This window comes from Wolffia australiana, chromosome 20 (assembly GCF_029677425.1).
Source record: "Wolffia australiana isolate 7733 chromosome 20, ASM2967742v1".
Taxonomy (NCBI): Eukaryota; Viridiplantae; Streptophyta; class Magnoliopsida; order Alismatales; family Araceae; genus Wolffia; species Wolffia australiana.
In genome coordinates, this window is record NC_135854.1 from 7,394,215 (window position 1) to 7,416,595 (window position 22,381).

Sequence of the window (22,381 nt, forward strand, 5' to 3'; positions counted from 1 at the left end):
CAGAACGACCATGTCTAGCTACCATTCATCCTTCATTGCTGAGGGCAGTCATCATCCCAAGTCTGTCTATCTCAATGATTTGGACAATAATACCATGCTGATATCATTTTCTGTTTTTACTCATATTTCCATTATTTGATCTGCATTTTCTTAACCTTATTCTCTGTTTAATCTGCCCATTCGTCTCTAATATTGCTCCATCAAATTCAATACATGGAGGTTGATTATTTGCTGGATTACTCCTCTCCATCAAAATTTTCAATCTGGCAATCATTAATCACTTCGGGTATCACTCTCAATAGCTCTTGATATCACACTTGTATTAATCTTATAAAATAGTTACTATTCCTATGTCTGATCACCATCTTCATTTTATCACTACCTCTTACGCTATATGTATCCCTTCTCGTCCTCTCAAATTCATCATATAGAGAAAGCTATTTCCCTAAGATTCATTCCCTGTGGAGATGACCCTTTCTCATCATTAACTGGAAAATTTATTTACAAGTAAAGGTTTCTGTTTTTTTATTAAACTCAAATCCATAATGATGTAATTTTACCCTACTTGTGAGTTTATAAGAACACACGGCAAGTGACCATTCTTGATAGGTTCAATTGTTGCCAACGAGTGATCCTGAATAGAGGCACCTTGTATCAAAGCACTAGTGTGGGTGAAGTATTGGTGTTAATGAGAAAATACAAAATGGTATGACATCTCTCTCAATAATGATGTTGATCAAGAACCATAATCCCCATTCTCTATATTTTCTTCTTAAAGTATTTTCCATATTCAGTATGCATTTGTGTCAGCCATATAGGTACTATAAAAGTTCACAAATTTTTTGTCATTTCACTTTTTCACCTTCTCCCATGACAGCTTAGTGGATGATAGGGCATCTAGGAGATGAAAATTTTGTCTTGATCGACCAAGAAGCTTCAATTGGTGCCTGGAAATATTATCTAACATTTATTGCATACCTTCCTGAACATTTGTTATGTTTGATTTGGATGCTTCCTTTTTAAAATATGAAATTTTAATCAACATATGTCAAATTTATTTGCACCTCTTTGTCTTTCAAAAATGGAAAATTAATTCTTAAAGGTAACATGGAGTATGTTCCAGCCAGTCATGGAAGATCACCCCATGGAATTTATGGCATCATAAGCCCACTCAATGAAGCAGCAGCCTAACCTTGATGCAAACCATGGTAAAGTGTGAGACTCCTCCAACAATGACGAGTGAAGAAACCCTAAGTCTCTAGTGTTATTGTGGATAGCTCAGATTCTGAAACTACTGGCAACTACAATGATACTTCAGAAACTATACAAATTGTCACCAAGTGCATCCTTCAAGGATTCGTACTTTATGCTCAGGAAAAATGACACTGACTTAGTAAGTACAAAGTGCATCCTTACATAACTCCTTTATATGGCTCTAGTGGACTCTATGACCAAGCCAAACCCTTTCTCACCTTATGCTTGTATGAAAAAATAAAAATATTGTTCCATAATCCAGAAGCCTAAAATGACATTTCTAAAACTAATTTTAGGTTCACCATAACTCAGTTAGTCATGGAAGGCCACGTAGCTGTGGAACAGAAATAGACTCCATGAGCAGGGGTGATAGCATATTTTGGAGTCACTACAACTTTTTGTATTAGACGGTTGCCTTGGTCTCACTTCATCTTGTCCGTGTCAGATTCCTAATAGTTTCCCATTAAGTGAGGTATACTGATATGGCAACAAATGGCTCATTGAATGAAGCATTATTTGGCATCACTCCCACTTTCACAACATACTAGTTTTATTTCAATCTCTAGATGTGCAGTTGACTTTGTGTTAGAAAACTATCCTTCTTCTAGTATCTCATTTAGTTTATCCTCATCATCTCCTCATATTTAATTTTATCTTTCGGCCCAAAGTATCCTTGATAAATATATAAATTAACTGAATGTTTTATACATATTAAGAATAAGCATATAGATAACTGCAACAATTATCACCCATGTTTTTAGTTTCTCATACCGTATAAAATGATGAGAAAAATCATCTAGTATTAGTTTTCAATTAAATATATTAATTAAACTAAATAATCATTCATTTATATTATTATTTTTAAATTTTAATTATTGTTAATTAGTGGTCTTTTATATGGTATCCAATAACAGTTGTAAAAACAAATTTGTATTCATTATTATTATATTTTTAATGACATTGGTGTATGTCATTGTTACCTCCTTAAAAATATCCAGTATCATAATTGATCTACAAAGCACCAATTTTTATCTGTTATTGGTATCAGTTTTCATTATCGGACATGTTTCTAGTTTCCATGGATAACACATTTTGGGATATCTGAAATGGATATCGATACAGATAATGATAGTACACCAATAATAGTGACAGAAGTCAAGCTGATTGATCGTTAGATATAATTCAGGGATTCATAGGGATCATCCACCATCTATCTATAGTATCTCTACAGTAATGGCAATGGGACTAATCATACTCATCCTATGAGCTGGAATAGATAGTGATATTCTATGTTGATATTTCGATGTCTTCCCCCAGCATCCTTTGAATGTGAATATGTAAAACACGCAAAGAGCATTGATCTCCATATTACAATATCATAATAATAAATTAATTGGTCATTATATGTATTCATATACTTCGTTATATGCATCACTCGTACATTATATTCATATATTGTGTCAATGATTACTGAACAAGATGTAGAATGTGTGATGGCTTGCTGGCTATTTATATTTCAACAATGATGTGACTAAAATGGTGAGAAGATGGTTGCGGATATCTTGTGATATCGAATGAGAAGATGATGGAGATTCAACGTGTAGAGGATTCAAATGATAGCAGATTCAACTCCACTTAAGGTGATTCAATCATCAATGTATTTGTGTTTTCTTTTAAAGGTCGGACTGTATTCATATTTTTTATGATGAATGAATCTTGTCTTCGTCTGTCGATCATGACCAAACCCAACACCATAGTGAAAGTGGAATATGCAATGCCAATGATGTCCATGGGATGAAATGTACAACCAATGTCATTTGCGTAGTCATGTTCTAAATGTTTTTTTATAACATTAACTGATGTATGTTTTTATTTACATATCATTATTCATATGCAATGTATGAACACAACATAAGTAAAACAAATTTCATATTAGTTTTTAGTATTTTTATTTCAATATCGTTTATAGTATAGACTCCTAAATTTTAATGTCCTGCATCTCCGTAATCAGGATTATTCCTTTATCAGATACTCTTTTAGTGTGTCGTGGGCAGGGCTCCAGCTAATCGTACCCGTGCACCATGATTAACCAATTAAAACTGTGGCAATACTGATAGCAGTGATGCGGGGCATTATCCCGAGTGATAATTCACCTGATACAGCTCTTAAAAAAGTCAAAATAGAAATTAGGGCCTTTATTGAGGCCATATATGTTTTTACTTTTTAAATATTTGAGAGCAGCCCAAGAATGAGTTGTGTTATTTGTCCCTTTTCCCATGTTGGCTTCTATTACTGGTTGGATAATAGTCTACAATTGTTGCTGAGCAAATTGTCGGACAGTACTGGATTTGAAGCTACTTTCCGGTCTACTCGGGAACCTCTCCCCAGTATTTCCGTTGAATCTGTACTCCCACTCTAAAATAAATTATAAATGCAAAGGAAGGTGTAAATTACAGAATTCAGACACTACAGATATCGAGAGGGGTTGCAAAATGATCATATGATACAGAGAACGGTATGATGCAGTGACTACGTTGGCCCAATACTGCTATCCTGTTCGACAGGAGATGTAGTCGATGCGAAGATGAATCCACTTAGATTTAACATGATGAGAATAAGATTTTCCTTATTTTAGTGAAAAGTTTACTAACATCGAAGAAAGAGCAAGTTGCGAGGAAAATTTCTCTACAGTATGATGTTGCTCAGATATATAATCGATTAGTAACTAATTAGTTCCAAGTAACAAACATCTGGAGAGAAGGCAAAAGGACCATCCCGAAGGTCCACGACTTTGGATACTTCATGCAAAATTTGTTTTGTAAAACATAGTTCTCAAATGACGGAAAATAAAAGTAGCAAAACTATGGATAGCCTCCTCCCTATGAAAGAGATGTCATCTTGGTCATAGTCAAAAGTCCGCGTAAAATCTCCGGGTTTTACCGTCTGCCCCTGCCCCTGTTGCCGCCGCTGTTCTTGAAGTTCCTGCCACCACCACCGGAATTGTTGAAACGCTGTCCAGATCCACCGCCACCGCCACCTGACTTGGGGGTATTGTGCTGCTTCGACCGGTCGAAGCTGTTGTTAGTCTGCGGCGTCTTTCCTCCTTGCTTCGCTGGATACGGCGTCGCAGTGTGTCCACCACCACCCTTCTTCTTCTCATCTCCTCCTGTATTAAAATAATTTCATAAATCAGTCCACCGCAAATTAAACTCAAAGTTCCTCGTGCGCTAAACCCTAAACCCTAAACCCTTAACCCTAACACACCAGTCTTCTGGCTGCCGGGAGGCGTCATCAGCTTGGCCTTCTTCTCAGGGGCGGGGGTGTTGTTCTTTGCTGCCGACCCCGGTGCAGGCCTCTTCTTTCCGCTCTCAGCCTGCGACGGACAGCGAACATGGATCGTAAGAATTTCCGGCAAGCCAGAACTGAATTTCCAGCTTCACTTGAAGAGACTCACTTTTGGAGTGGCCTCGTCCTCTTCTTCAGAGCTGTCATCTTCATCGACATCATCATCGCTGCTGTCATCCTCTCCCTCCAGCATGTCCTGCAAAAAATTTGGATTGATTTATAAGGTCAGATAATTATGAAATTTTACACCGTTGGCTGGGGGGCCTCGTTTCTGAATAATTGAAATGTATATACGAGAATTTGAGAAATCCAAAACTCATTCGCACCTCATCATCGTCATCAGAGTCATCTTCATCCTCGTCAGAGTCAGACTCCTCATCTTCCTCCTCTTTCTTCGCCTTCTTATTATCTACCGGTTTCGGCACATTGGCCTTAGCCAATGGAGCTCCAGCAGGTTTCCCTGAGGCGCCCAATTCACCATTAGAAGCGAATCGATTAAATATAAAGAAGGTCAATAATATGCAGGCTAGGAAAATAGAGACACCCGTCTCCGTTAAACTATACAAAATCAGACAAAACTCACCATTGAGATCGGTCTTGGCGACGAGCTCTTCCTCCTCCTCGGAATCAGACTCTTCCGAAAGTTCGTGTGGCCCTTCGTCGAGAATTGTCTTGTATCCCACGAAGAAGACGCTGCCCTTCTTCGAGTTATGGGAGAGCTCAAACTCTTTCTCAAAGACCAAATCGTACTGAATCTGAGGGCAGTTCTCAGGCGATAGGTTTCCGATCACCAGCTTCTGGTCATTGCACTTCACATAGATTGTTACATTCTCGCTTCCCTTATCCTTTTTGCTCTCCCCAAGTGTTGCCTGCAGAAACATGACGAATTAAAGTACCAGAGAATGATTACATTGATGACGCTAATATACTAACAGAGATTTTATCGCAAATGGGTAAGGATAATCACCTGAGAAAGGTGCAAGAATTTCTCTTGGCCCGGCTCGCACTTGATAGTCTCCCCAGGTTTAACTTCAATTCCTGAAGGACAGGATAGCAACCTCATTAAAATCCTCAATAAATGTATTTTGTCAGAGAACAACGGTAAAGAATACGCAGTCCATCGATGTAGCCATTACAATAGAGCAACGCGAGCCTAATAAGAAAGCCAACGCACCTTGTACCATTAAGATTAAAAATAATGGAGAGTAATAATTAAGAGTTAAAAAAAAGTAGCTAGTTTGTTGTTTATCAGATAATCATATAAAGAGATGAGGAAAACCATACACCTTCATGCATGTATAGAAAGGATGTATTGAGAAGAGAATATAGAGCTCGCCGCTACGAAGAAAACTTAAGCAGCATAATAACAGGTGACAGAGCTGGAATGACGACAAAATAAGGTGATCATAAGTCAATAATGAAGACATAACATGAATGCAATGAGTTACTGAGAGATTACAGCTGCACTGAACGGAGGATAGTCCAGAATCGGATCATGAAACTTCAAAATAGGGCTCGGCCAAACTCACAATACATCCATGAGATTTTCTAACGAGTAATCCTGTGAGTATGGCTTCATTCGTGAACGAAAAAAAAGCGTCGGACCGCACAAGAAGAAATACAGTCGTTATACAGAAAACGTAGCAATAATAAAGGCGAAAAACAAAGATGAAACCATACTTTCTCTGAGCAAGAGTTGTTCATGGCAGCTTGGGGATAGAAGACCCCGGGAGATACCCTCATAGCAGAAAAGGATTAAACCAAGGCGTACGATAGTTACGAAAGAAGTAAGCCCAATTTCTACAGAGAAGACGGGGTATCGAAAGCGAGAAATAGAGAGAGCACGCACCCCAGAACTCCATGGCAGGGGACGAGGGGAGATACGGAAGAGCCGACGAAGAGGAGGAAGCGGCAGGCAACGGGGTTTGCGGGGAAAACGGCGGTGTCTGCGTCAAGCCCTGCAGAGAGAGGTAGGGTTTATGCCCTTCCTTTCCGTCTTATAAGGCCCCGGTTGCTTGCTGGTTGTCATTGCCACGTGGCGCGCCGCCATTTGTCCGACGCCAATCCAAGCCTTCGCCTTCAAACATTTGAAGACGGGCGACCGATGACGGTAGAGGACGGAACGGACGATGGACCGTGTTCCGTCACCGAGTAGTGTTTCGTTAGATTTTTCTCAGGGCGCGGGCGGTGGAGTCATCCCCCAGGACTTGGCGGAGGGTCTCGGCGGCGGGTTGGCCGTCTGCGCTCCGGCGCCGGGCGGCGAGTGCGGCGACGAGGACGACGTTCTCGCCGTTGGCCACGTCGATCTGGTAGAGTTCGGGAAAGTGCTCCCGCAGGCACTCGACCAGCGCGGCGTAGCACGGGCCGGCCGGCGGAGCCACGTTTATCACCAGGACTCCGCCGCGAGCGCGGAGAGCGTCCCTGGCGCTCGCGATGACCCGCCTCCTCGCGAACTCCGCCGGCGGCGCGACGATCCCGCCGCCGCCGGGCTCCGCCGCGTCCAAATCCACCATGATCGCGTCGGCTCCGGGCTCTTCGGGGAACCTCCCGAGGACATCCATGGCGTCCCCGAGAGTGACCCTCAAGAACTCGCCTTCCGCCAGGCCGAAGTGGCGCTTCGCGAGGGCCAAGACCGCCTCGTCCGCCTCCACCCCCAGAACGTGGAACCCGAGGCGGCGCTCGAGGAAGGTCAGCAGGGCACCGCCGCCGACTCCGAGGCACAGCGCCCGCCGCCGCCGACTCCGAGGCGCAGTCCAGGGCCCGGGCAGCAGGAGGAGGAGGCCGGCCACCATGGGCGCGAGGTAGGGCTGGACCAGGACCCCCGGGTCGACCTGGGCTCGGCCGCCTGGGAGCAGGAGGAGGCGCATCTGGGTCTGGACCAGGTTGGGCATCCGCTTGAATCTCAGCCTCCGCCGCCGGTCCAGGGAGCCGGCCAGCTCGACCTCCACGTCCTCCGCCACCATCTCCCCCGCCACCTGCCCGGCGGCGATCTCCACGACGGCGCTGCGGACCAGGCCGTCCTCGTAGGAGAGGAAGGGGGGGTCCGGGAGCAGGGCCCCGCGGAAGGCCGATCTGGGGCAGAGGGCGAGCAGGAGGGGCCGCAGCGGCGCGCTCAGGCTCGGGTCGTGGAGGGTGGGGTGGCGGGCGTATCGGGGCGGCGGGGAATCGGTGAGAGGGGGGCGGCCGACAAGGACGAGGCGCGCGGCGGAGGAGGAGAGGAGGAGCTGCAGGTGGCCGGCGGCGGTGCAGAAGAGCCAGTCCGACTCGCGGCCGAGCGGCACGAGCATCCCCGCGGTGGCGGGAGAGGAAGGGAACGGCGTCGGGGAGTCGAGGACGGCGACCCGCAGAGAGGAATCGGAATTTCCGGAGAGAGGACGGGCGACGGGGTTGGGGAAGGAGAAGACGACGAAGCGGGCGGGGTCGAGCCGCTCGAAGCTCGGCAGTGGTTGGGCGGCGGGCGCCTCCCGGCCTCGGCCATCGTCCTCCCCGGCCCCGCCCATGTCGCCGGACATGGATCCAAGTTTCCTCCTGCTTCTAAATTCCGCCCTCTCCTCCGCGTCCCTCGTTTGCTATCCGTCCGATATCGGATATCGGACTACCGATATCTAATATCCGGATGAATTCCAGATGTCTTAAGATATCGAATATCAAGCCGGTACCGGATATTCTGACGGATATGCTCGTGGTCAGAAAGTTGCGGATGCTGCGCCCAGATAACGGATCCGTTATCCGATAACGAATTCGATATCCGGTCATCAAATATCGAAATGGAGGGCAGCTACTAGGTTCATGTCTCAAAATTCAACAAATGTAGGGTTTTCCTGGACTAGATGTCATTGCCTGCTGGGCCTCTCCTCTCAGCCAGCGGGGAAGATAATTCCCATTTAGGGATCTGGATTCCGAAAATTTGTTCAAACTCTACGAACAAAATTGAACAGTTGGGTGTAAAACAAACATATGTGAGATTGGTGATTATTTTTGGAAAGATGAATGTATAACAAAACTCGTGCTTTATGAAAATTGTGTATAATGAGATAAAGATAAAATTATGTTGAAAAATTTTGAGAGACTAAGGTGTGATTTTATTAGTAAGAATTACAAGTCTGCCATTATTATCAAACCTATATATAAGTATATTTAAACTTATTTTTAAAATATTATGAAGTACTATTGTACAACCACATGAGTTCAACAGAGAGAATTATAAATCATCATATTAAGAAATTATTACATAATTATTTATATGATATTATATTTAAATTTTTTGAAAGGACCAAGACAAAGTGATGTGACTGAGTGAGCAGAAGTCCCAACGTGACATATGGTTGATGTCACTGATATCTTTGATGGACTACATGTCTGCTTGAGACAAGGTCATTACCGTCACCTAATGATATGATGCAACATGACCAAGTGAGAAGACATTCTTAATGTCACGTGTTAACGATGTCATTGACGTCGCCGATGGACAACATCACCTCTTGAGATGAGGTCGTTACCTTCAACCAACGAGACCATGCGTCAATAACATCATCCAACGAGTGAGTGGACGTCCCAATCATCATATGCTGACAACATCACCAGTGTCAACTAGCGACAATGTCCTCATCCTAACGGGTGGATTACATCACGAGCTAAGATGACATGATATCATGGGACCGTAGGGCATCCCCGACATCACCTATCATTGGCAGCAAGAGCATAATGGATGGATGATGCCACGAACATAGACGATGTCATTGGTGTCATCGAGCTAATGTGACTGACCAAGTAATTGCATTGATTGAGGACGCAAATGGACAACATGCAATTAATTGAACCAACTAATTACTGATAGTGTGAATGATGAATAAAATTTTTTCCGTGCCTCATAAGAAACTGCATTTTTTGTTTCTTCCATCTCCAAGTCCATCAGTAAAACATTCCCTCACAATCAGTCAGCCATGTTCTCCTCCTTGGTCCCCCTTGCTCTGTCCTCCTTTTTCAATATTGTCGTCCTAGTGGATGAGTATGTGGCCTCTTCAAATGGCTTCAATTTTTTACAAACTGAATGAGCATGTCCCACTCGTCCTCAATAATGTAGAGGCTCGGTGTTGCAGATCGAGGAGGAGGCTATGGCAAACATATCCTATATCTTCTCTAACATTGTTTCCTACATGTCACGGGTGGAATTTCACATTGTATGCATGTCAAAGAGCAGTTTGTTGCAACTGGGAAGCCCAAGTGTAGTGCATATCTCCCGATACTTTTTGGACATGTTCATAGACCCCCCCAATCATATTTATCAACGATCTATCTTGTGACACGACATGCTTGATAGACAAGGAACTAACACTTGTACCACACGACTCCCTCATTGGATCACTCTCTGATTCATCTCAGTATCAGACTTGTTGAGTTGTAGGGCTATAGTTTTGATCCATGAAAAATTATTTTCAGCAGTAGAAGCATTAGATCCTTTCATAAATGATATCTAAAACATGTGATGCATTGAGTACCTTTAGGAACCTTTTTAATACTTGGATTCATTCGTGGGAGAGTGTCTTCAAGTCGATCAATTACTTGGCCTCTAGTGGTATCCATGAGACTAGAAGATTGATGGATCTCCACTCCTTTTTCACTGCTCATTATCTTATTATTTGTTGCACCATCAAAAATGACTTCTGGAATGAGTGGAGAAGGTTGAGAAAGAAGAAAGTCGAGGGGCCTAGATCTGGCTTGCTTGGGCACCTAAAATGGATGCCCCCTTTATTTATACTTGATGACGGCGAAAATGGGGTGTAAAATGTTGTGTCGTTGTTATTTTCGCTTCAATCAAATAAAAATTTGTACATGTAAACTTACTCAAAATCGTTTAGAGATGAGCAAGGTCATCTCCACAGGGATTGGCACTTTGAGATAGAATTCACTAATGAGTGGGATGGTCAACAAACACCACTAGGTGTTTGTTTTGATCTATAAAGAAAGGTTAAGACGAATTTAATGATGATTTATAAAGGAAGTCCTCTCTAACAATTTTATTTCGACCTCAGATTTTGTATATAGGCAAGGCAAGAAGATTAGTGATTTTAGGAAATTTTTCTAGAATTTTTAAAGGTCGAATAATGTGAGAAAATACAAAGGACAATATTGAATTTTAAGAGTCTGTTGAAATGCCTAAGAGAAAATATCCCTTCTTTATGGATTTTTTGAAGGATCGAGATAGAATTTTTCAGTCTTTTATCTTAAGGTATAGGTAAAGTAGGAAAAACATATTTCCATATTTTATTATATTTTTTAGAGATTTTTAATTGGTCGAAAAGTATTTAAAAGATTTTTAAAAAATCAAATTCAAAGACTGCATATCAGGTATTTGAAGAAATGGCTGAGAGAGATTTTTTGGGTCTTTTTCTCGAGATCGAACTACTTCGATTTCGAGAAATGGATTGAGGATGATTCCTCAATCCTTTTGTTAAACTAAATGAATTATGAATTAAAACTAAGGTAAAATCAAATTACTTACCGGATTTCTGCGCCAACTTGGAGTCGCCGACGGCTCCAGACCCCGCTCCGGCCGCTTCACCCTTCAGGTAAGCTTTTCTTAATTCTCTATTCTTCTATCACACTCTTCGCGTTCTCCCTTCAGGTCGCAGCACTGTCACTGTCGTCGACCGAGATAATCGGAAGAAAATGACAAATAAGGAGGATCTTCCTTTGTAATTTTATTTTTAAAAAATGTTTGAGTTCGGCGGCGAAAGATAGATTTTTCACGACTCACAGTAATTTTATAGGTCAGGAATGGTCGGATGACCTTCCTGACCGACATGGGACTATTCCGACGACGTCTCCGCCGACCAATCGGCAGAAATCCGCCTTTTTGTGGCCGGAGTGACGTCGCCGGCGACAAAGACGGCGGGTGGATGAAGAAGACGATTGGCGGTCGTTTTGACCATCCGGTTCCTATTTAGAGGGTCCAACGGCTACGATTAAATAGTAGTCGTGGACCCCGTAAGTTTCGGTAGACCCCTGCTGAGTCACCGGCGCATCGTCAGCTCCGGGTTGCGCTATGGCCTCTTTAGATTCACACAGGATGGAACTCTGCGCTGAGCTGTCAACCTGAAATAAGAGAGAAAAAAGAAATAAAAGAGAAAGATGATCTTGACCGCTCGATCTTCTGAAAGAAGATCAACGGTCAAGATTATAACATTGTATTCAAGTAGGCCCATTTCGATATGGGCTTCGGGCCGGGTCGGCTTGAAGCCCGTTCAAAGTTTTAGTTCATTTTATTTAGGTCACGGGCCGATGGGCCGCGATCTATCCCTTGGAATCTCTGGTCCGACTCGCTCACACCTGCGATACGGGATTTCACAATCCCATATTGCTTGTTTTAAACATTATAAGCGGTATATAATTTCCACAATTCTTCCTCTATTGAATTACAAAACACGTACTATTACTTTGGGCACCGATTGTGAGGCTACTTGGGCTACCTTGATGCGCGGCCTTGGGCTGGGCTTGCCCTGCTCGTGCCGCCTGAGGCTGCGGGTGGCGGGTGGTGCGTGAGGTGCGCCCGACTTGGCTGCGCCTTGCACTAAGAGACCCCTTTTTATTTATTATATTTATATTATTAATATTCTTTATATTCTCTAATTGTTTATTATTTTATTTTCTTTTCACTTTACCATCAAATTTCATACAATGCTTATAAACGCAAAAACCTATTAAAATTGTGACGTTTTACATAGTGACTGAAAAATTGCATAAAGGTGGGATTTAACATAAAAATGCATAATTCTTTCATTTTATGACTTCTTAAACTCTTAATGAATGTTGATTACATGTCTGATTTATGACTCGTCAATACTCGTTAAGGATTTTTTACAAGAATCCTCAACATAAAGTATATCTTCAATGTCTTTTTTAGTCTTATGTGTGTGACCCTCTAAGCAAAATAACATTTAACGTCCAATAACATTTAGTAGCCAATCTTATCAATTAACTATATTAAAGTAAAGATTAATTAACTAAGGATCATTGAACCCAATAAATAGGTTAAGTTTCCAGCCTGTGGGGTGCCTATCAACACCTCGTGCTCTACAAGATGTCAAGTAGTGTTTGAACTCTCTCACATAACCTTTACCATGATCGGTTACCGTATATATATAATCTTCCATCCGCGCAAGACTCCGAGATGACTTAGAATATGGTTGATCCTCAAACCCCAGTCCATCATTTGATTATTACTGATGCGTGATAAGACCAAATTTAGGGGTTTTATGTTGTTGTTTTGATTCAGACTTAGCCAACAATAATTATGAAAACTTTCCGCTTAAATACTCTATAATTAATATAGGGCAAGTAAGGGGTCGATCCACAAAGAGGCATAAATTTAATTTCAGAAGTTTTTCTCAAGTTTGGGATGAAGAAAATGATTTTAAACGTGAAAAATACATTTTTTGGGATGTTTCTTGATTTTTAGGTAATTTTCATAATTCCCTACAATTTAAGTTAAGCCAAAATACAAGGAGAAACACAAAATTATATTTTAAAACTAATGCTTCTATTTTCTGTTATCAAATTAATCAGAAATAAATATTTTTAGAATTTTCTGGAATTAATTTACATATAAAAACAACTATAACTATTAAAAACTAGAGAAAGAGATTTCTTTAGAATTTTTTTAGGTGTTAAAATGACTTTAAATAGATTATATGAATTTTCTAGATTTTTTCCAAATTTTTTTGGATTTTTTTCAATGCATAAAATAATTTTTCTGATTTTCTTCTGATTTTTTCTATTTTTTAAAATACTAAAATGTGAAATTTACCTACTCCGGCGATTGCTGGAGCGGCGGCCGCGGAGTGGCGCAGGGGCGGTGGTGGTGGCGGAGCGGCGGCGGTGGCGGTGCCGGAGCGGGGGCGAAGCGGTGGCGGAGCGGAGACGGCGGCGGCGGCGGCGGCAGAGCGGCAGCGGCAGTGGAGCGGCGGCGGCGGCGAGCCAAATGGGCCGGCGGGCCCGGGTTGGCCCTTAGAGGGCTGGCCTTAGTGGGTCAGCCCACTAAGCTTAGCCCAATTTGGCTAAGTTAAGACTTAGCCAAATTGGGCTTAAGCCTTATTGGGCTTAACCCACTGGCCAGGACTTAGCCGATTTGGCTAAGTCCTGCACAGGGCTACCCTGTGCCCTGCGGTCGTGGGCGCTGGCTGCGCGTGGACCGCGGGGCAGAGGGCTGTCTCTGCCGCACGGCCACCGCACGGCACCGCACGGTGGCGGCTAGAAGACAAAAAACTTGTGTCTTGAAAGGATGAAAAATGATATTTTAATGCGATTTTTTTGGGATTTTAAGTAGGGAATGCTTGAGGATCTAGAGAGATACAGGGATGTATTTTAGAGTGAGAAAAAAATGTTTCTAGAGAGATAAATGTCGAAATGAGAGTATAGAGAGAGAAAATGAAGAGATAGTGTAGAGAGAGTTTGAGAGGGAATTTGAAGGTGCAGATGCAGGAGATTTTTTATGAAATTTTGAGGTGATGAACTGTGGATATGGATGGAGGTATAGAGAGAGAAATAACAGATTCTAGAGAGAGAAATGGCCGAAATGAGGAGATAGAGAGAGAAAATGAAGAGAGAGTGTAGAAGGACTTTGAGATAGAATTTGGATATGCAAATGAAGAAGATTTTTCATGAAATTTTTAGGGGAGTAACTATGGATATAGATTAAGGTATAGTGAGATAAAAAAACCTATTTTAGAGAGAGAAAGTGGAGAAAATGAGTGTTTAGAGTGGGAAAGTGATGGATTTTAAGGGTAAATGGATGCGAAATGATGGAGAATGTAGAAATCTAGATCCTAAAGCCTCAATGCAAGTTTACTGAGCCCTCAATGCTTCCTCTCAAAGATGGATCCTTATATTTTTCCAGGATCAGGCGTTTTTCAATGCAAACAAGAGACGAGATTAAGAGAAAACTTCAATAAACTTACATTAAGCAGGTTGAACAACCTGGATTCTGAAGAATGCCTTGTCCTGCTGGCCAGACACTTGCTGGAGCATGTCTAGAATGAGGGAAAATGAGGGAGAAAAAGTCTATTTATACATTGTGAGAATTACTAAAATACCCCTTTGGGCATTATCTATTTTCTTTTCTTGACATTTTGCCTCTTTTTCTCCATGGGTTGAGAGCTTTGCATTGTAATTTCCTGTTTGTTTCTTTTGTAATGTGTTTTCAGGCCCAATAGGTAGTTCAGGTCGTGGCCCAAGCCCCTCTGATCTCTCCTTTAAAAGCCCACAATACCGTTTCATCATTTGCAGCCCATTTTGATAATCACTAAGCTCCCAAAATCCTCCAATTTTTCTTAGAATGACATCTTCTAATTCCTTTAAATTTCTGCACATTTGGAACTATAAAATACTCATCAGAAATCAGACTGATTGACTTCATAGAAGTCAATGAAGTTAGTGAAAAATAATCATAATGTGCAAAAGGTCGAATTATTAGCTAATGCATAAATATTTGGTTAATTCAAACAATAACATGATAAATTATAAATTAATAATACTAAAAACATCTAAAATGTATAAAAATATAGGTTCATTTATCATGTTATCAATGCGTAGTGTGAATCATTGGAGAACACCTTATGCAATATCCTCACTACCCTGGACAGGGATTTAGGTCTATCATCTTCCAATAGCCAATCTCCTCTTATACAGAGGGTTGATGATCTCATCTTGACTACTCAATCATTTTTGTGGGTTTCTACCTATAGCAGTGCCATGACTTGTTTGAATGTCATGGTTAGAGACTCGTAAGTTGTAGTCAAAATATAGTTGTCTGTCCACAACATGTCCTTAGTGTCTCAAGTCAATGGATCACTTGTACAGCTGTGATATGAATCAACCTGATTGATGTTGAGGTATAATATCATTTAGGGATTCTTCAGATAAATATAGTGAACTTTTTCTCCAAAGAGCACCGTTTATATGTCCTTAGTGTTGTCACACTAATAGCTACAAGATCAACCATACTTATCGTATAAGTAAGATCAAATATTGTTATTCTATCTGGATGATTTGACATCCATATCGATTATCCATCAAATATGAATATTTGAATGTATTCATAGAATTCATTATAAACATCACACTAGAATAATATTGAACAAGTACTTAACAAAACATGGTGGTGTGATTTGCGTTGAAGGCCACATAATAAGGTAATTAAAAATGGATACCCTCATTGTTTATCCATTTGTAATTCATCATCCTCCTATAATTTTTTTCAATATATTTCAGTTCCATATCATTGTCACCATCTCCTTAAATTTCCATTGATCGGTTCAAGTTCAACAATTTGGTATCCTATTTGTTTCAGAACTTTGCTAATCTTTTATGTTTCAATCTAAAATCATCCTCAACTTTCTCTTTTTCTTAAAATTCTTTATATGTATTCTAGTTTAGCATCATCCACCATCATGATATTCTCATAACTTTACTCATCTTTTTAAGCTCAATATCATTATTATCTCCTTCTTAAATTTTTTCTTATTTATTTTCATTCAATATCATCAATATTGTATTCATCATCATCATTATCATTATGACACTCTTAATAGTATGCTTACTTGTTTTAACTATCACCATCATTGTCAGTTGACATTAATGAACTCAAAATTATGGCAAAAATTATGTTGTTGATTTCAAAAGTTTGAAACCATTATTCAGTTAATAATTATAGCTAGCAGATGAGTATTGGTCATCTCCTAGGGAACAAATATTAGGGATGTAAGTATCTCTGGATAGTGATTCATGCAGGATGAGAAAGGATATAAATAGGGTAAGAGGTAGTGATGTGATGGAAAAGGCGAGACGAGATGGAAGGTATTAAGTATTTAAGTAGGGTGTGATGATACGTAAGAAGAGATGTAGGAGGGAAGACATGAATAAGATGAATGGAAAGGAGGGATTAAGACATGCAAATGCAAAATGGGAAGATGGTGAATGGAGGAGATGAGTGAGGAGGTAGATGGAGGACAATCGTGGTTCAGGGTTTATGCTTTAAATGGAGGAGAGAACATGGGATAAGATCGTGACAACTTAAATGGTTCATTATGTAGGTGATAGATGGTGATGAGATCGTGGTGGATGGTGATGAGAAAGATGGTATGGATCTAGATAATGTATGTGTTGGAGAAAAACCAATGTCAAACAAGAGACTAGGAAGTGAGTTCAACAATTTATTTGCAAATATATGGGCTCAACTTATAGATCCAAACATAAAAGATAGATAGAGGAGAGAAAAATGAAGTCTCCCTTAAAATTTAAAATTGATGCCTTCTGAATAATAAGATGTCAAACCCTGAAGTTGGGCAAGTCCTAGCCCTTGATTGAATTCATGTATTTCTCTCCCATCATCCTCTTCAGCAACACCATGTTGTTATCAAGGTTTCTTTCTTTGGCAGAAAATGTGATGATTGGTCATGATAAGTCTGTGTCATCCTTGGTCAACGGCTAACGTCGCGCCACGTGTAACATGGTATAATATTATATATAATAAGCAGAGTATGTATGACATGGTGGTGCATTAATATGTGCCTTGTCAACACATTTTGTTACGAATACAATTAAAGATGCACACACCATCACCATGGTTTATTTTTCATGTATTGCAGTCACACTTTTTTACCACTCAACGGGGAAAATAATGATAAGCAATATTATAAAATAATGATAAGCAACATTTACTATGTATAAAATATCTCATTTTTTATTATACCACATCTTAGCAACAAAGAAAATAATAAGAAAAAGCATAATTTTAATGGTTCTAATTGGAATGTCATGAGGGTATCATTTTAATGATTGACTGACACCAATATTTAATTTGAATAAACTATTGGTTATCATTCGACAAGTCCACTAATAAAACGTGGCACAATGGAAATTAATCCAAAAATACATTTATAATTCAAATAAAATATTGCCAATAAATACTGGAAAAATCGTATTTCAACGAAAAAAATTATTGGCTTTCAAATTAGGAAGGTAGAAAATTCCCTAAAAATATTAAAATACACAAATTCAAAACCTAGTTCTAAAAATGGATTGAATTATTTGAGGTTCAATGACACACATGTATAACCAGGGAAATAGGTTTTAGTCCATAAATATATCTTTTCAACTTGCACCTTTAGCTGCAAATGAACATGTAATTATCGTCATATTAATATATTAATAATATGTATTATCAGCCATCCCCTTATTCCTAAAATTATTAGGATCTGATATTCTCTTCTTTGAATTTTTTCAGTGACATGATCATTATAATTTTCATCTCATGATGCTCTTAACTTATCCATTAAACATTTTCTACAATTTTGTCATCTGTGGAATTCATTACTCACATAGCTATGTCAATGGTGTTGGGTTCTAGAGGCTTAGATCTGGATGAAGAATTCAAAATGATCTACAACAGAAAACTTAAATAGAATCAAACGACATTATTAAAATATGAAACAAAGCACTTGTTCATGGATTGCATCCGTGATTTCTTTGATCCCAGAGCAAGGCAAGTCGAGCTGCTCAAGTGTGCAGCCTCTAGACGTATCCACACAATCCTTGGCATGTCAAATCTATTCCTTCACCCTTGCAAACTCCGTTTATCCTCCATCATTGTTGTTACGCTGTCCCGATCGCATCAAGAGTGGAGAGGAGGTGTGAGGAGAAGGGAGAAAAAGGGGAAGGCCCTTGAAGAATTTTGGCCTGGGTGAATTTTGTTTAGGGCCTTCAACAATTTATACTAAGTTTGTATTTTTCATATAATGCCCAAACTTAAGTATATTTTTAGATGTCTAAAAATCATTTACATTTGACCCTCTAAGCCCATATGTTAGTCTAGTTAACGACTCTAGTGACACAAGAACTATTATTGACCTTCTAGTTAATTTACTATATCATTTTATAGATTAATTAGTGTCGGATTGATTTATCCCAATCGATGGATTGAGTCTTCAACACATGGGTCCCAAGCTACACATCATGCTCTAAAAGACATAAAAGAGTGTATGAACTAACTCATAGAACTTGTTTGTCATCGATTACTGTATATGTATAGTCCCTCTTCCACTTGACGCTCTTATGAGGACTTAGGGTATGTTCAACTGTCAAAACCTATAGTCGTTTGAGTTAGTACTCGTGCCTTTGAAAATCTTTGGAGAAATCTTCTATAAAGGACTTTATCTCATCGCCTTCCTTGAATTTTCACCTCTTATACCGAGGGTGGATGATCCAATCTTGACCTCTCAATCACCTTTGTGAACTTATTGATGCACCCGAACTTAGACCAATTAGAATCCCATGACCAGGGACTCATAGGACATAGTTAAAAAACTAGTTTCCATCCACAATACATCTTTGGTGTCTGAGGTCTAAGGACCAAATACACAACCTTGACGTGAAACAACCTGATTGACATTTTGGTATGATACTACGCAGGAATTCATACGGATCAATTTAATGAACTCTTTCCACTAAAGAGCACCAATTATCCATACTTAGTGTCTCCACCCTAATGACCACAAGAAATGTCATACTCATCATAGGAAGTGAGGTTAGATAGTGTTATTCTGTCAGGATACTTCACTGTCCTTTAGTGCCTTACGAATATGAATATTAAGAACACATGCTTAAAGACTAGTAATCTTTGTATTATGATTTCATTATAATTCACTAAGTATGATTATATATTCATGGACTTCATTATACGCATCACATGTACACTATCATAAGTATGTTTCATTAATGAACATGGAACGAGATATGGAATGTGTGATTGGTTTGTCGGCTACATATATTTCCATCGAAAGTAGGGAGAGAAAATAAAACACTAGCAAGATTTGTAACCAAGGAATTGTTGGATAAGCAATTTAGTCCCCGATACTAAAATATATTACATTCATGTAGTATCTCATATATGAGTGCCAATTTGTCTCAATTGAAACATGAGAAAGATCTTCCAAGTGACGTGATCATCTAATAGTAGTACAATTGCCTTTGGCGGCACTTCAAATTTTTCCATCGTAAAGAATATGATGTTCTAAAAGGCATTACTAGCACACATTATTGTCTAGAGGATTTGTTGGATGATGTGACATATAACTCTTTTTGAATTAGTGACCGTTGAGGGGTCAAACAATTGAAGCAATAAAGGATGACATTAATTGTATGGTATGTTGCACTAACTTGCCATGGTGTTGGGTAGATTATGATGCGTGGATGGAAAATTGGCAATATGCCACATAAACCACGTGTCCGACCTCTAAAAGTATCTATGCGATCAATCAACGCTTGGATCTCCACGTCTTCTTCTTCAACTCTTCTTGAAAATCTTGAATATCTCCTCACCATGAAGACACTCTTCCTTGGATGAGTGGAGAAGAGAGTAAAGAAAGGGAGGGGCTTTCAAATCAGGCTTGCATGGGTGCTTAAAATGAGACCCCTTTCCCTCTTTATATTTCACTTAAGGTTTTTCTCAAAAACTCTCCAAAGTAAAATATATCTACCAACACCCTTATGACCTTGTGCGTGTGACCTCTAGGCCCACGTATCGTTCTAGTTAATAACTTTAATGGAACAATTAAATTTATTGACCAACCTTATTAATTAACTGTATTAACATATAGATTAATTAAATAAGGATCGATTCAACTCAATCGATAGGTTAAGTTTCTAGCCTGTGGCGTGCCAAGCTACACCTCGTGCTCTAGAAGATACCGAGTAGTCTCAAACTCTCTCATGGAATCTTTACCATCATCGATTATCATATATGTATAATCCATCATCCGTGCGAGACTCTCGAACGACTTAGGGTATGGTTTATTGTCAAACCCTAATCCGTCATTGGATTAGTACTGATGCGTACCGGGGATCATTGGAGAACGCCTTCTCCAATATCCTCACTACCCTGGCCAATAATTTTTTACATCGTCTTTCTTGAGTCAATATCCTCTTATACCGAGGGCGGATGATTCCATCTTGACCACTCAATCATCTCCGTAAGCTTCTTACTAAATCTGATCTATGATTTATTTGAATTCCTTGATTAGAGGCTCGTAAGTTATAGTCAAAGCGTAGTCGTCCACTCACGAGATGTCCTTGGTGTCTCAGGTTAGTGGATCACTTATACAATTGTGACTTGAATCAACCTGATTGAGGTTTAGGTATAATACCATTCAAGGATTCATACGGATCAATTCAGTGAACTCTTTCTCCAAAGAGCACCCATTATCTGTCCTTAGTGTGGCCACACTAATAGCTGTAGGATCAGCTATACTTATCGTTTAAGTAGGATCAGGTAGTGCGATTTTATCCGGATAATTCAATGTCTGTATTGACTATCCATCAAATAAGAATATTTAGCATACATGTTTAAAGACTAGTGATCACTGTATTATGATCTCATCATAATTTACTAAGTCATTACACCTATTCATGGACTTCATTATAAACATCACACGAAATAATAATGAACGCAAATATTTTATTCAATGAACTTAAATAAACATGGTAGTGTGATCGGCCTGACGGCCACATAATATCCATCATGTATAACAATGAATCTAAGGGAGTGGATGGGTTGGACAAGGATGAGTCATCGTAACGATGCACCAGATCATTAGACGAGGTGGTGACCAAGGTCAGGACATTTGTTCATGTTGTTTGTCAAACTACAAAATGACTAATTTATTATGCAAACCTTTGTAGGATGCCTAAATCAAAGCTTAAGTTACCTATACTCGACTACCCAACGTGGTGGATTAGCACTCAAAATATGTTTGAAGAAATTATTGCAAAGCAAAATATGTTTGATTTAGGCGCTGCTTTCTGCACAACATGAAGGAAGAAAAAAAATATCTCTCGTGAGGGATGAGACCTTCTCAAGGAGTTTGTCTTCGTCATGGGTTTGTTTGCATACAAAACATATTATGTGAGTTAATCAACAAAATCAGTTGTTGGAGATGTCCATCTCCCTATGTGTGCACTATCTCAGCACATGAGTGAACTCATGATGCTGCCCTCTAAATCCTTACTGTTCACTAGCATGAGGGTGCCTCACGATGAGCACGCATCAATGATGAGTGTGTGCATCGCCATGTGGAAAAACTTATAATCAATGGGGAACTGGCTTGGAACAATGATGTTGTCCTATTGCTTTACTTGACCCCTTTTACAAGCGCACAATGTTTGATGAGGCGACCTATTCGAAGATTGTGTCCTATATCATATCTATTCTCCCTATTACACCATCAACCACACATGACAGAAATGAGACAAATATCATCAGTTGTCAACAACCATCATCACTGGCTTGGGCCAATTAGAGCATTACAACTGAACTGGCTATGTCATCACCATCACCATCTCTATTGGAGGGATTCAACTTCTCCCTACATACAATTCACCATGGAGGGGTTAAATATGCGCGCACATGGATTAGTAAAGGTCTTATCATCTACCCTACACTATCAAAGATTTCTCATGAATATCTATCACTGTCCGCAACAAGTGCTCCGTTATAATTGTTGAAGCAACCTGTCTCCTCCGGACCACCACCAAAGCTCCTGGAGCCACTCCAGCCGTCGCTGCCACAATCATCCCTCTGAAGACGCATGTTTCCCATGTTGAAGGCCGGTCGTCAGAGGAGGCCAACTGTGCATATCTGCCTCGAGTTAATGAACCGCCGCAGATACTGTACAGGCGTCCGCTTACAGCTGCCATTCGAACATTCCACAATGGCTATTACTCTCATCAT

At 40.2% G+C, this 22,381-nt stretch overlaps 2 protein-coding genes across 2 annotated transcripts; both read right to left on the bottom strand.

Annotated features, from left to right (window-relative positions):
- Positions 1-4,011: 4,011 nt before the first annotated feature.
- Positions 4,012-6,582, bottom strand: LOC144716306 (uncharacterized). The gene is made up of 7 exons (XM_078591424.1): positions 6,449-6,582; positions 5,567-5,637; positions 5,183-5,468; positions 4,926-5,059; positions 4,709-4,795; positions 4,519-4,627; positions 4,012-4,420 (listed from the first exon to the last, which is right to left on the bottom strand). The coding sequence occupies exons 1-7, from the start codon at positions 6,459-6,461 to the stop codon at positions 4,191-4,193; spliced, it is 930 nt and encodes a 309-aa protein (XP_078447550.1). The 5' UTR covers positions 6,462-6,582; the 3' UTR covers positions 4,012-4,190.
- A 179-nt stretch (positions 6,583-6,761) lies between these two features.
- Positions 6,762-8,164, bottom strand: LOC144716305 (S-adenosyl-L-methionine-dependent methyltransferases superfamily protein). The gene has a single exon (XM_078591423.1). The coding sequence runs from the start codon at positions 8,109-8,111 to the stop codon at positions 6,762-6,764; it is 1,350 nt and encodes a 449-aa protein (XP_078447549.1). The 5' UTR covers positions 8,112-8,164.
- Positions 8,165-22,381: the final 14,217 nt, after the last annotated feature.

Bases quoted from the DNA above. Each gene is read 5' to 3' on its own strand.
- LOC144716306 (XM_078591424.1), bottom strand. The intron at 5,469-5,566 runs GTGATTATCCTT...ATGTTTCTGCAG, and splicing joins AATTCTTGCACCTTTCTCAG to GCAACACTTGGGGAGAGCAA. The intron at 4,628-4,708 runs GTGAGTCTCTTC...TGTCCGTCGCAG, and splicing joins AGGACGAGGCCACTCCAAAA to GCTGAGAGCGGAAAGAAGAG.
- LOC144716305 (XM_078591423.1), bottom strand. From the start codon at position 8,111: ATGTCCGGCGACATGGGCGGGGCCGGGGAGGACGATGGCCGAGGCCGG.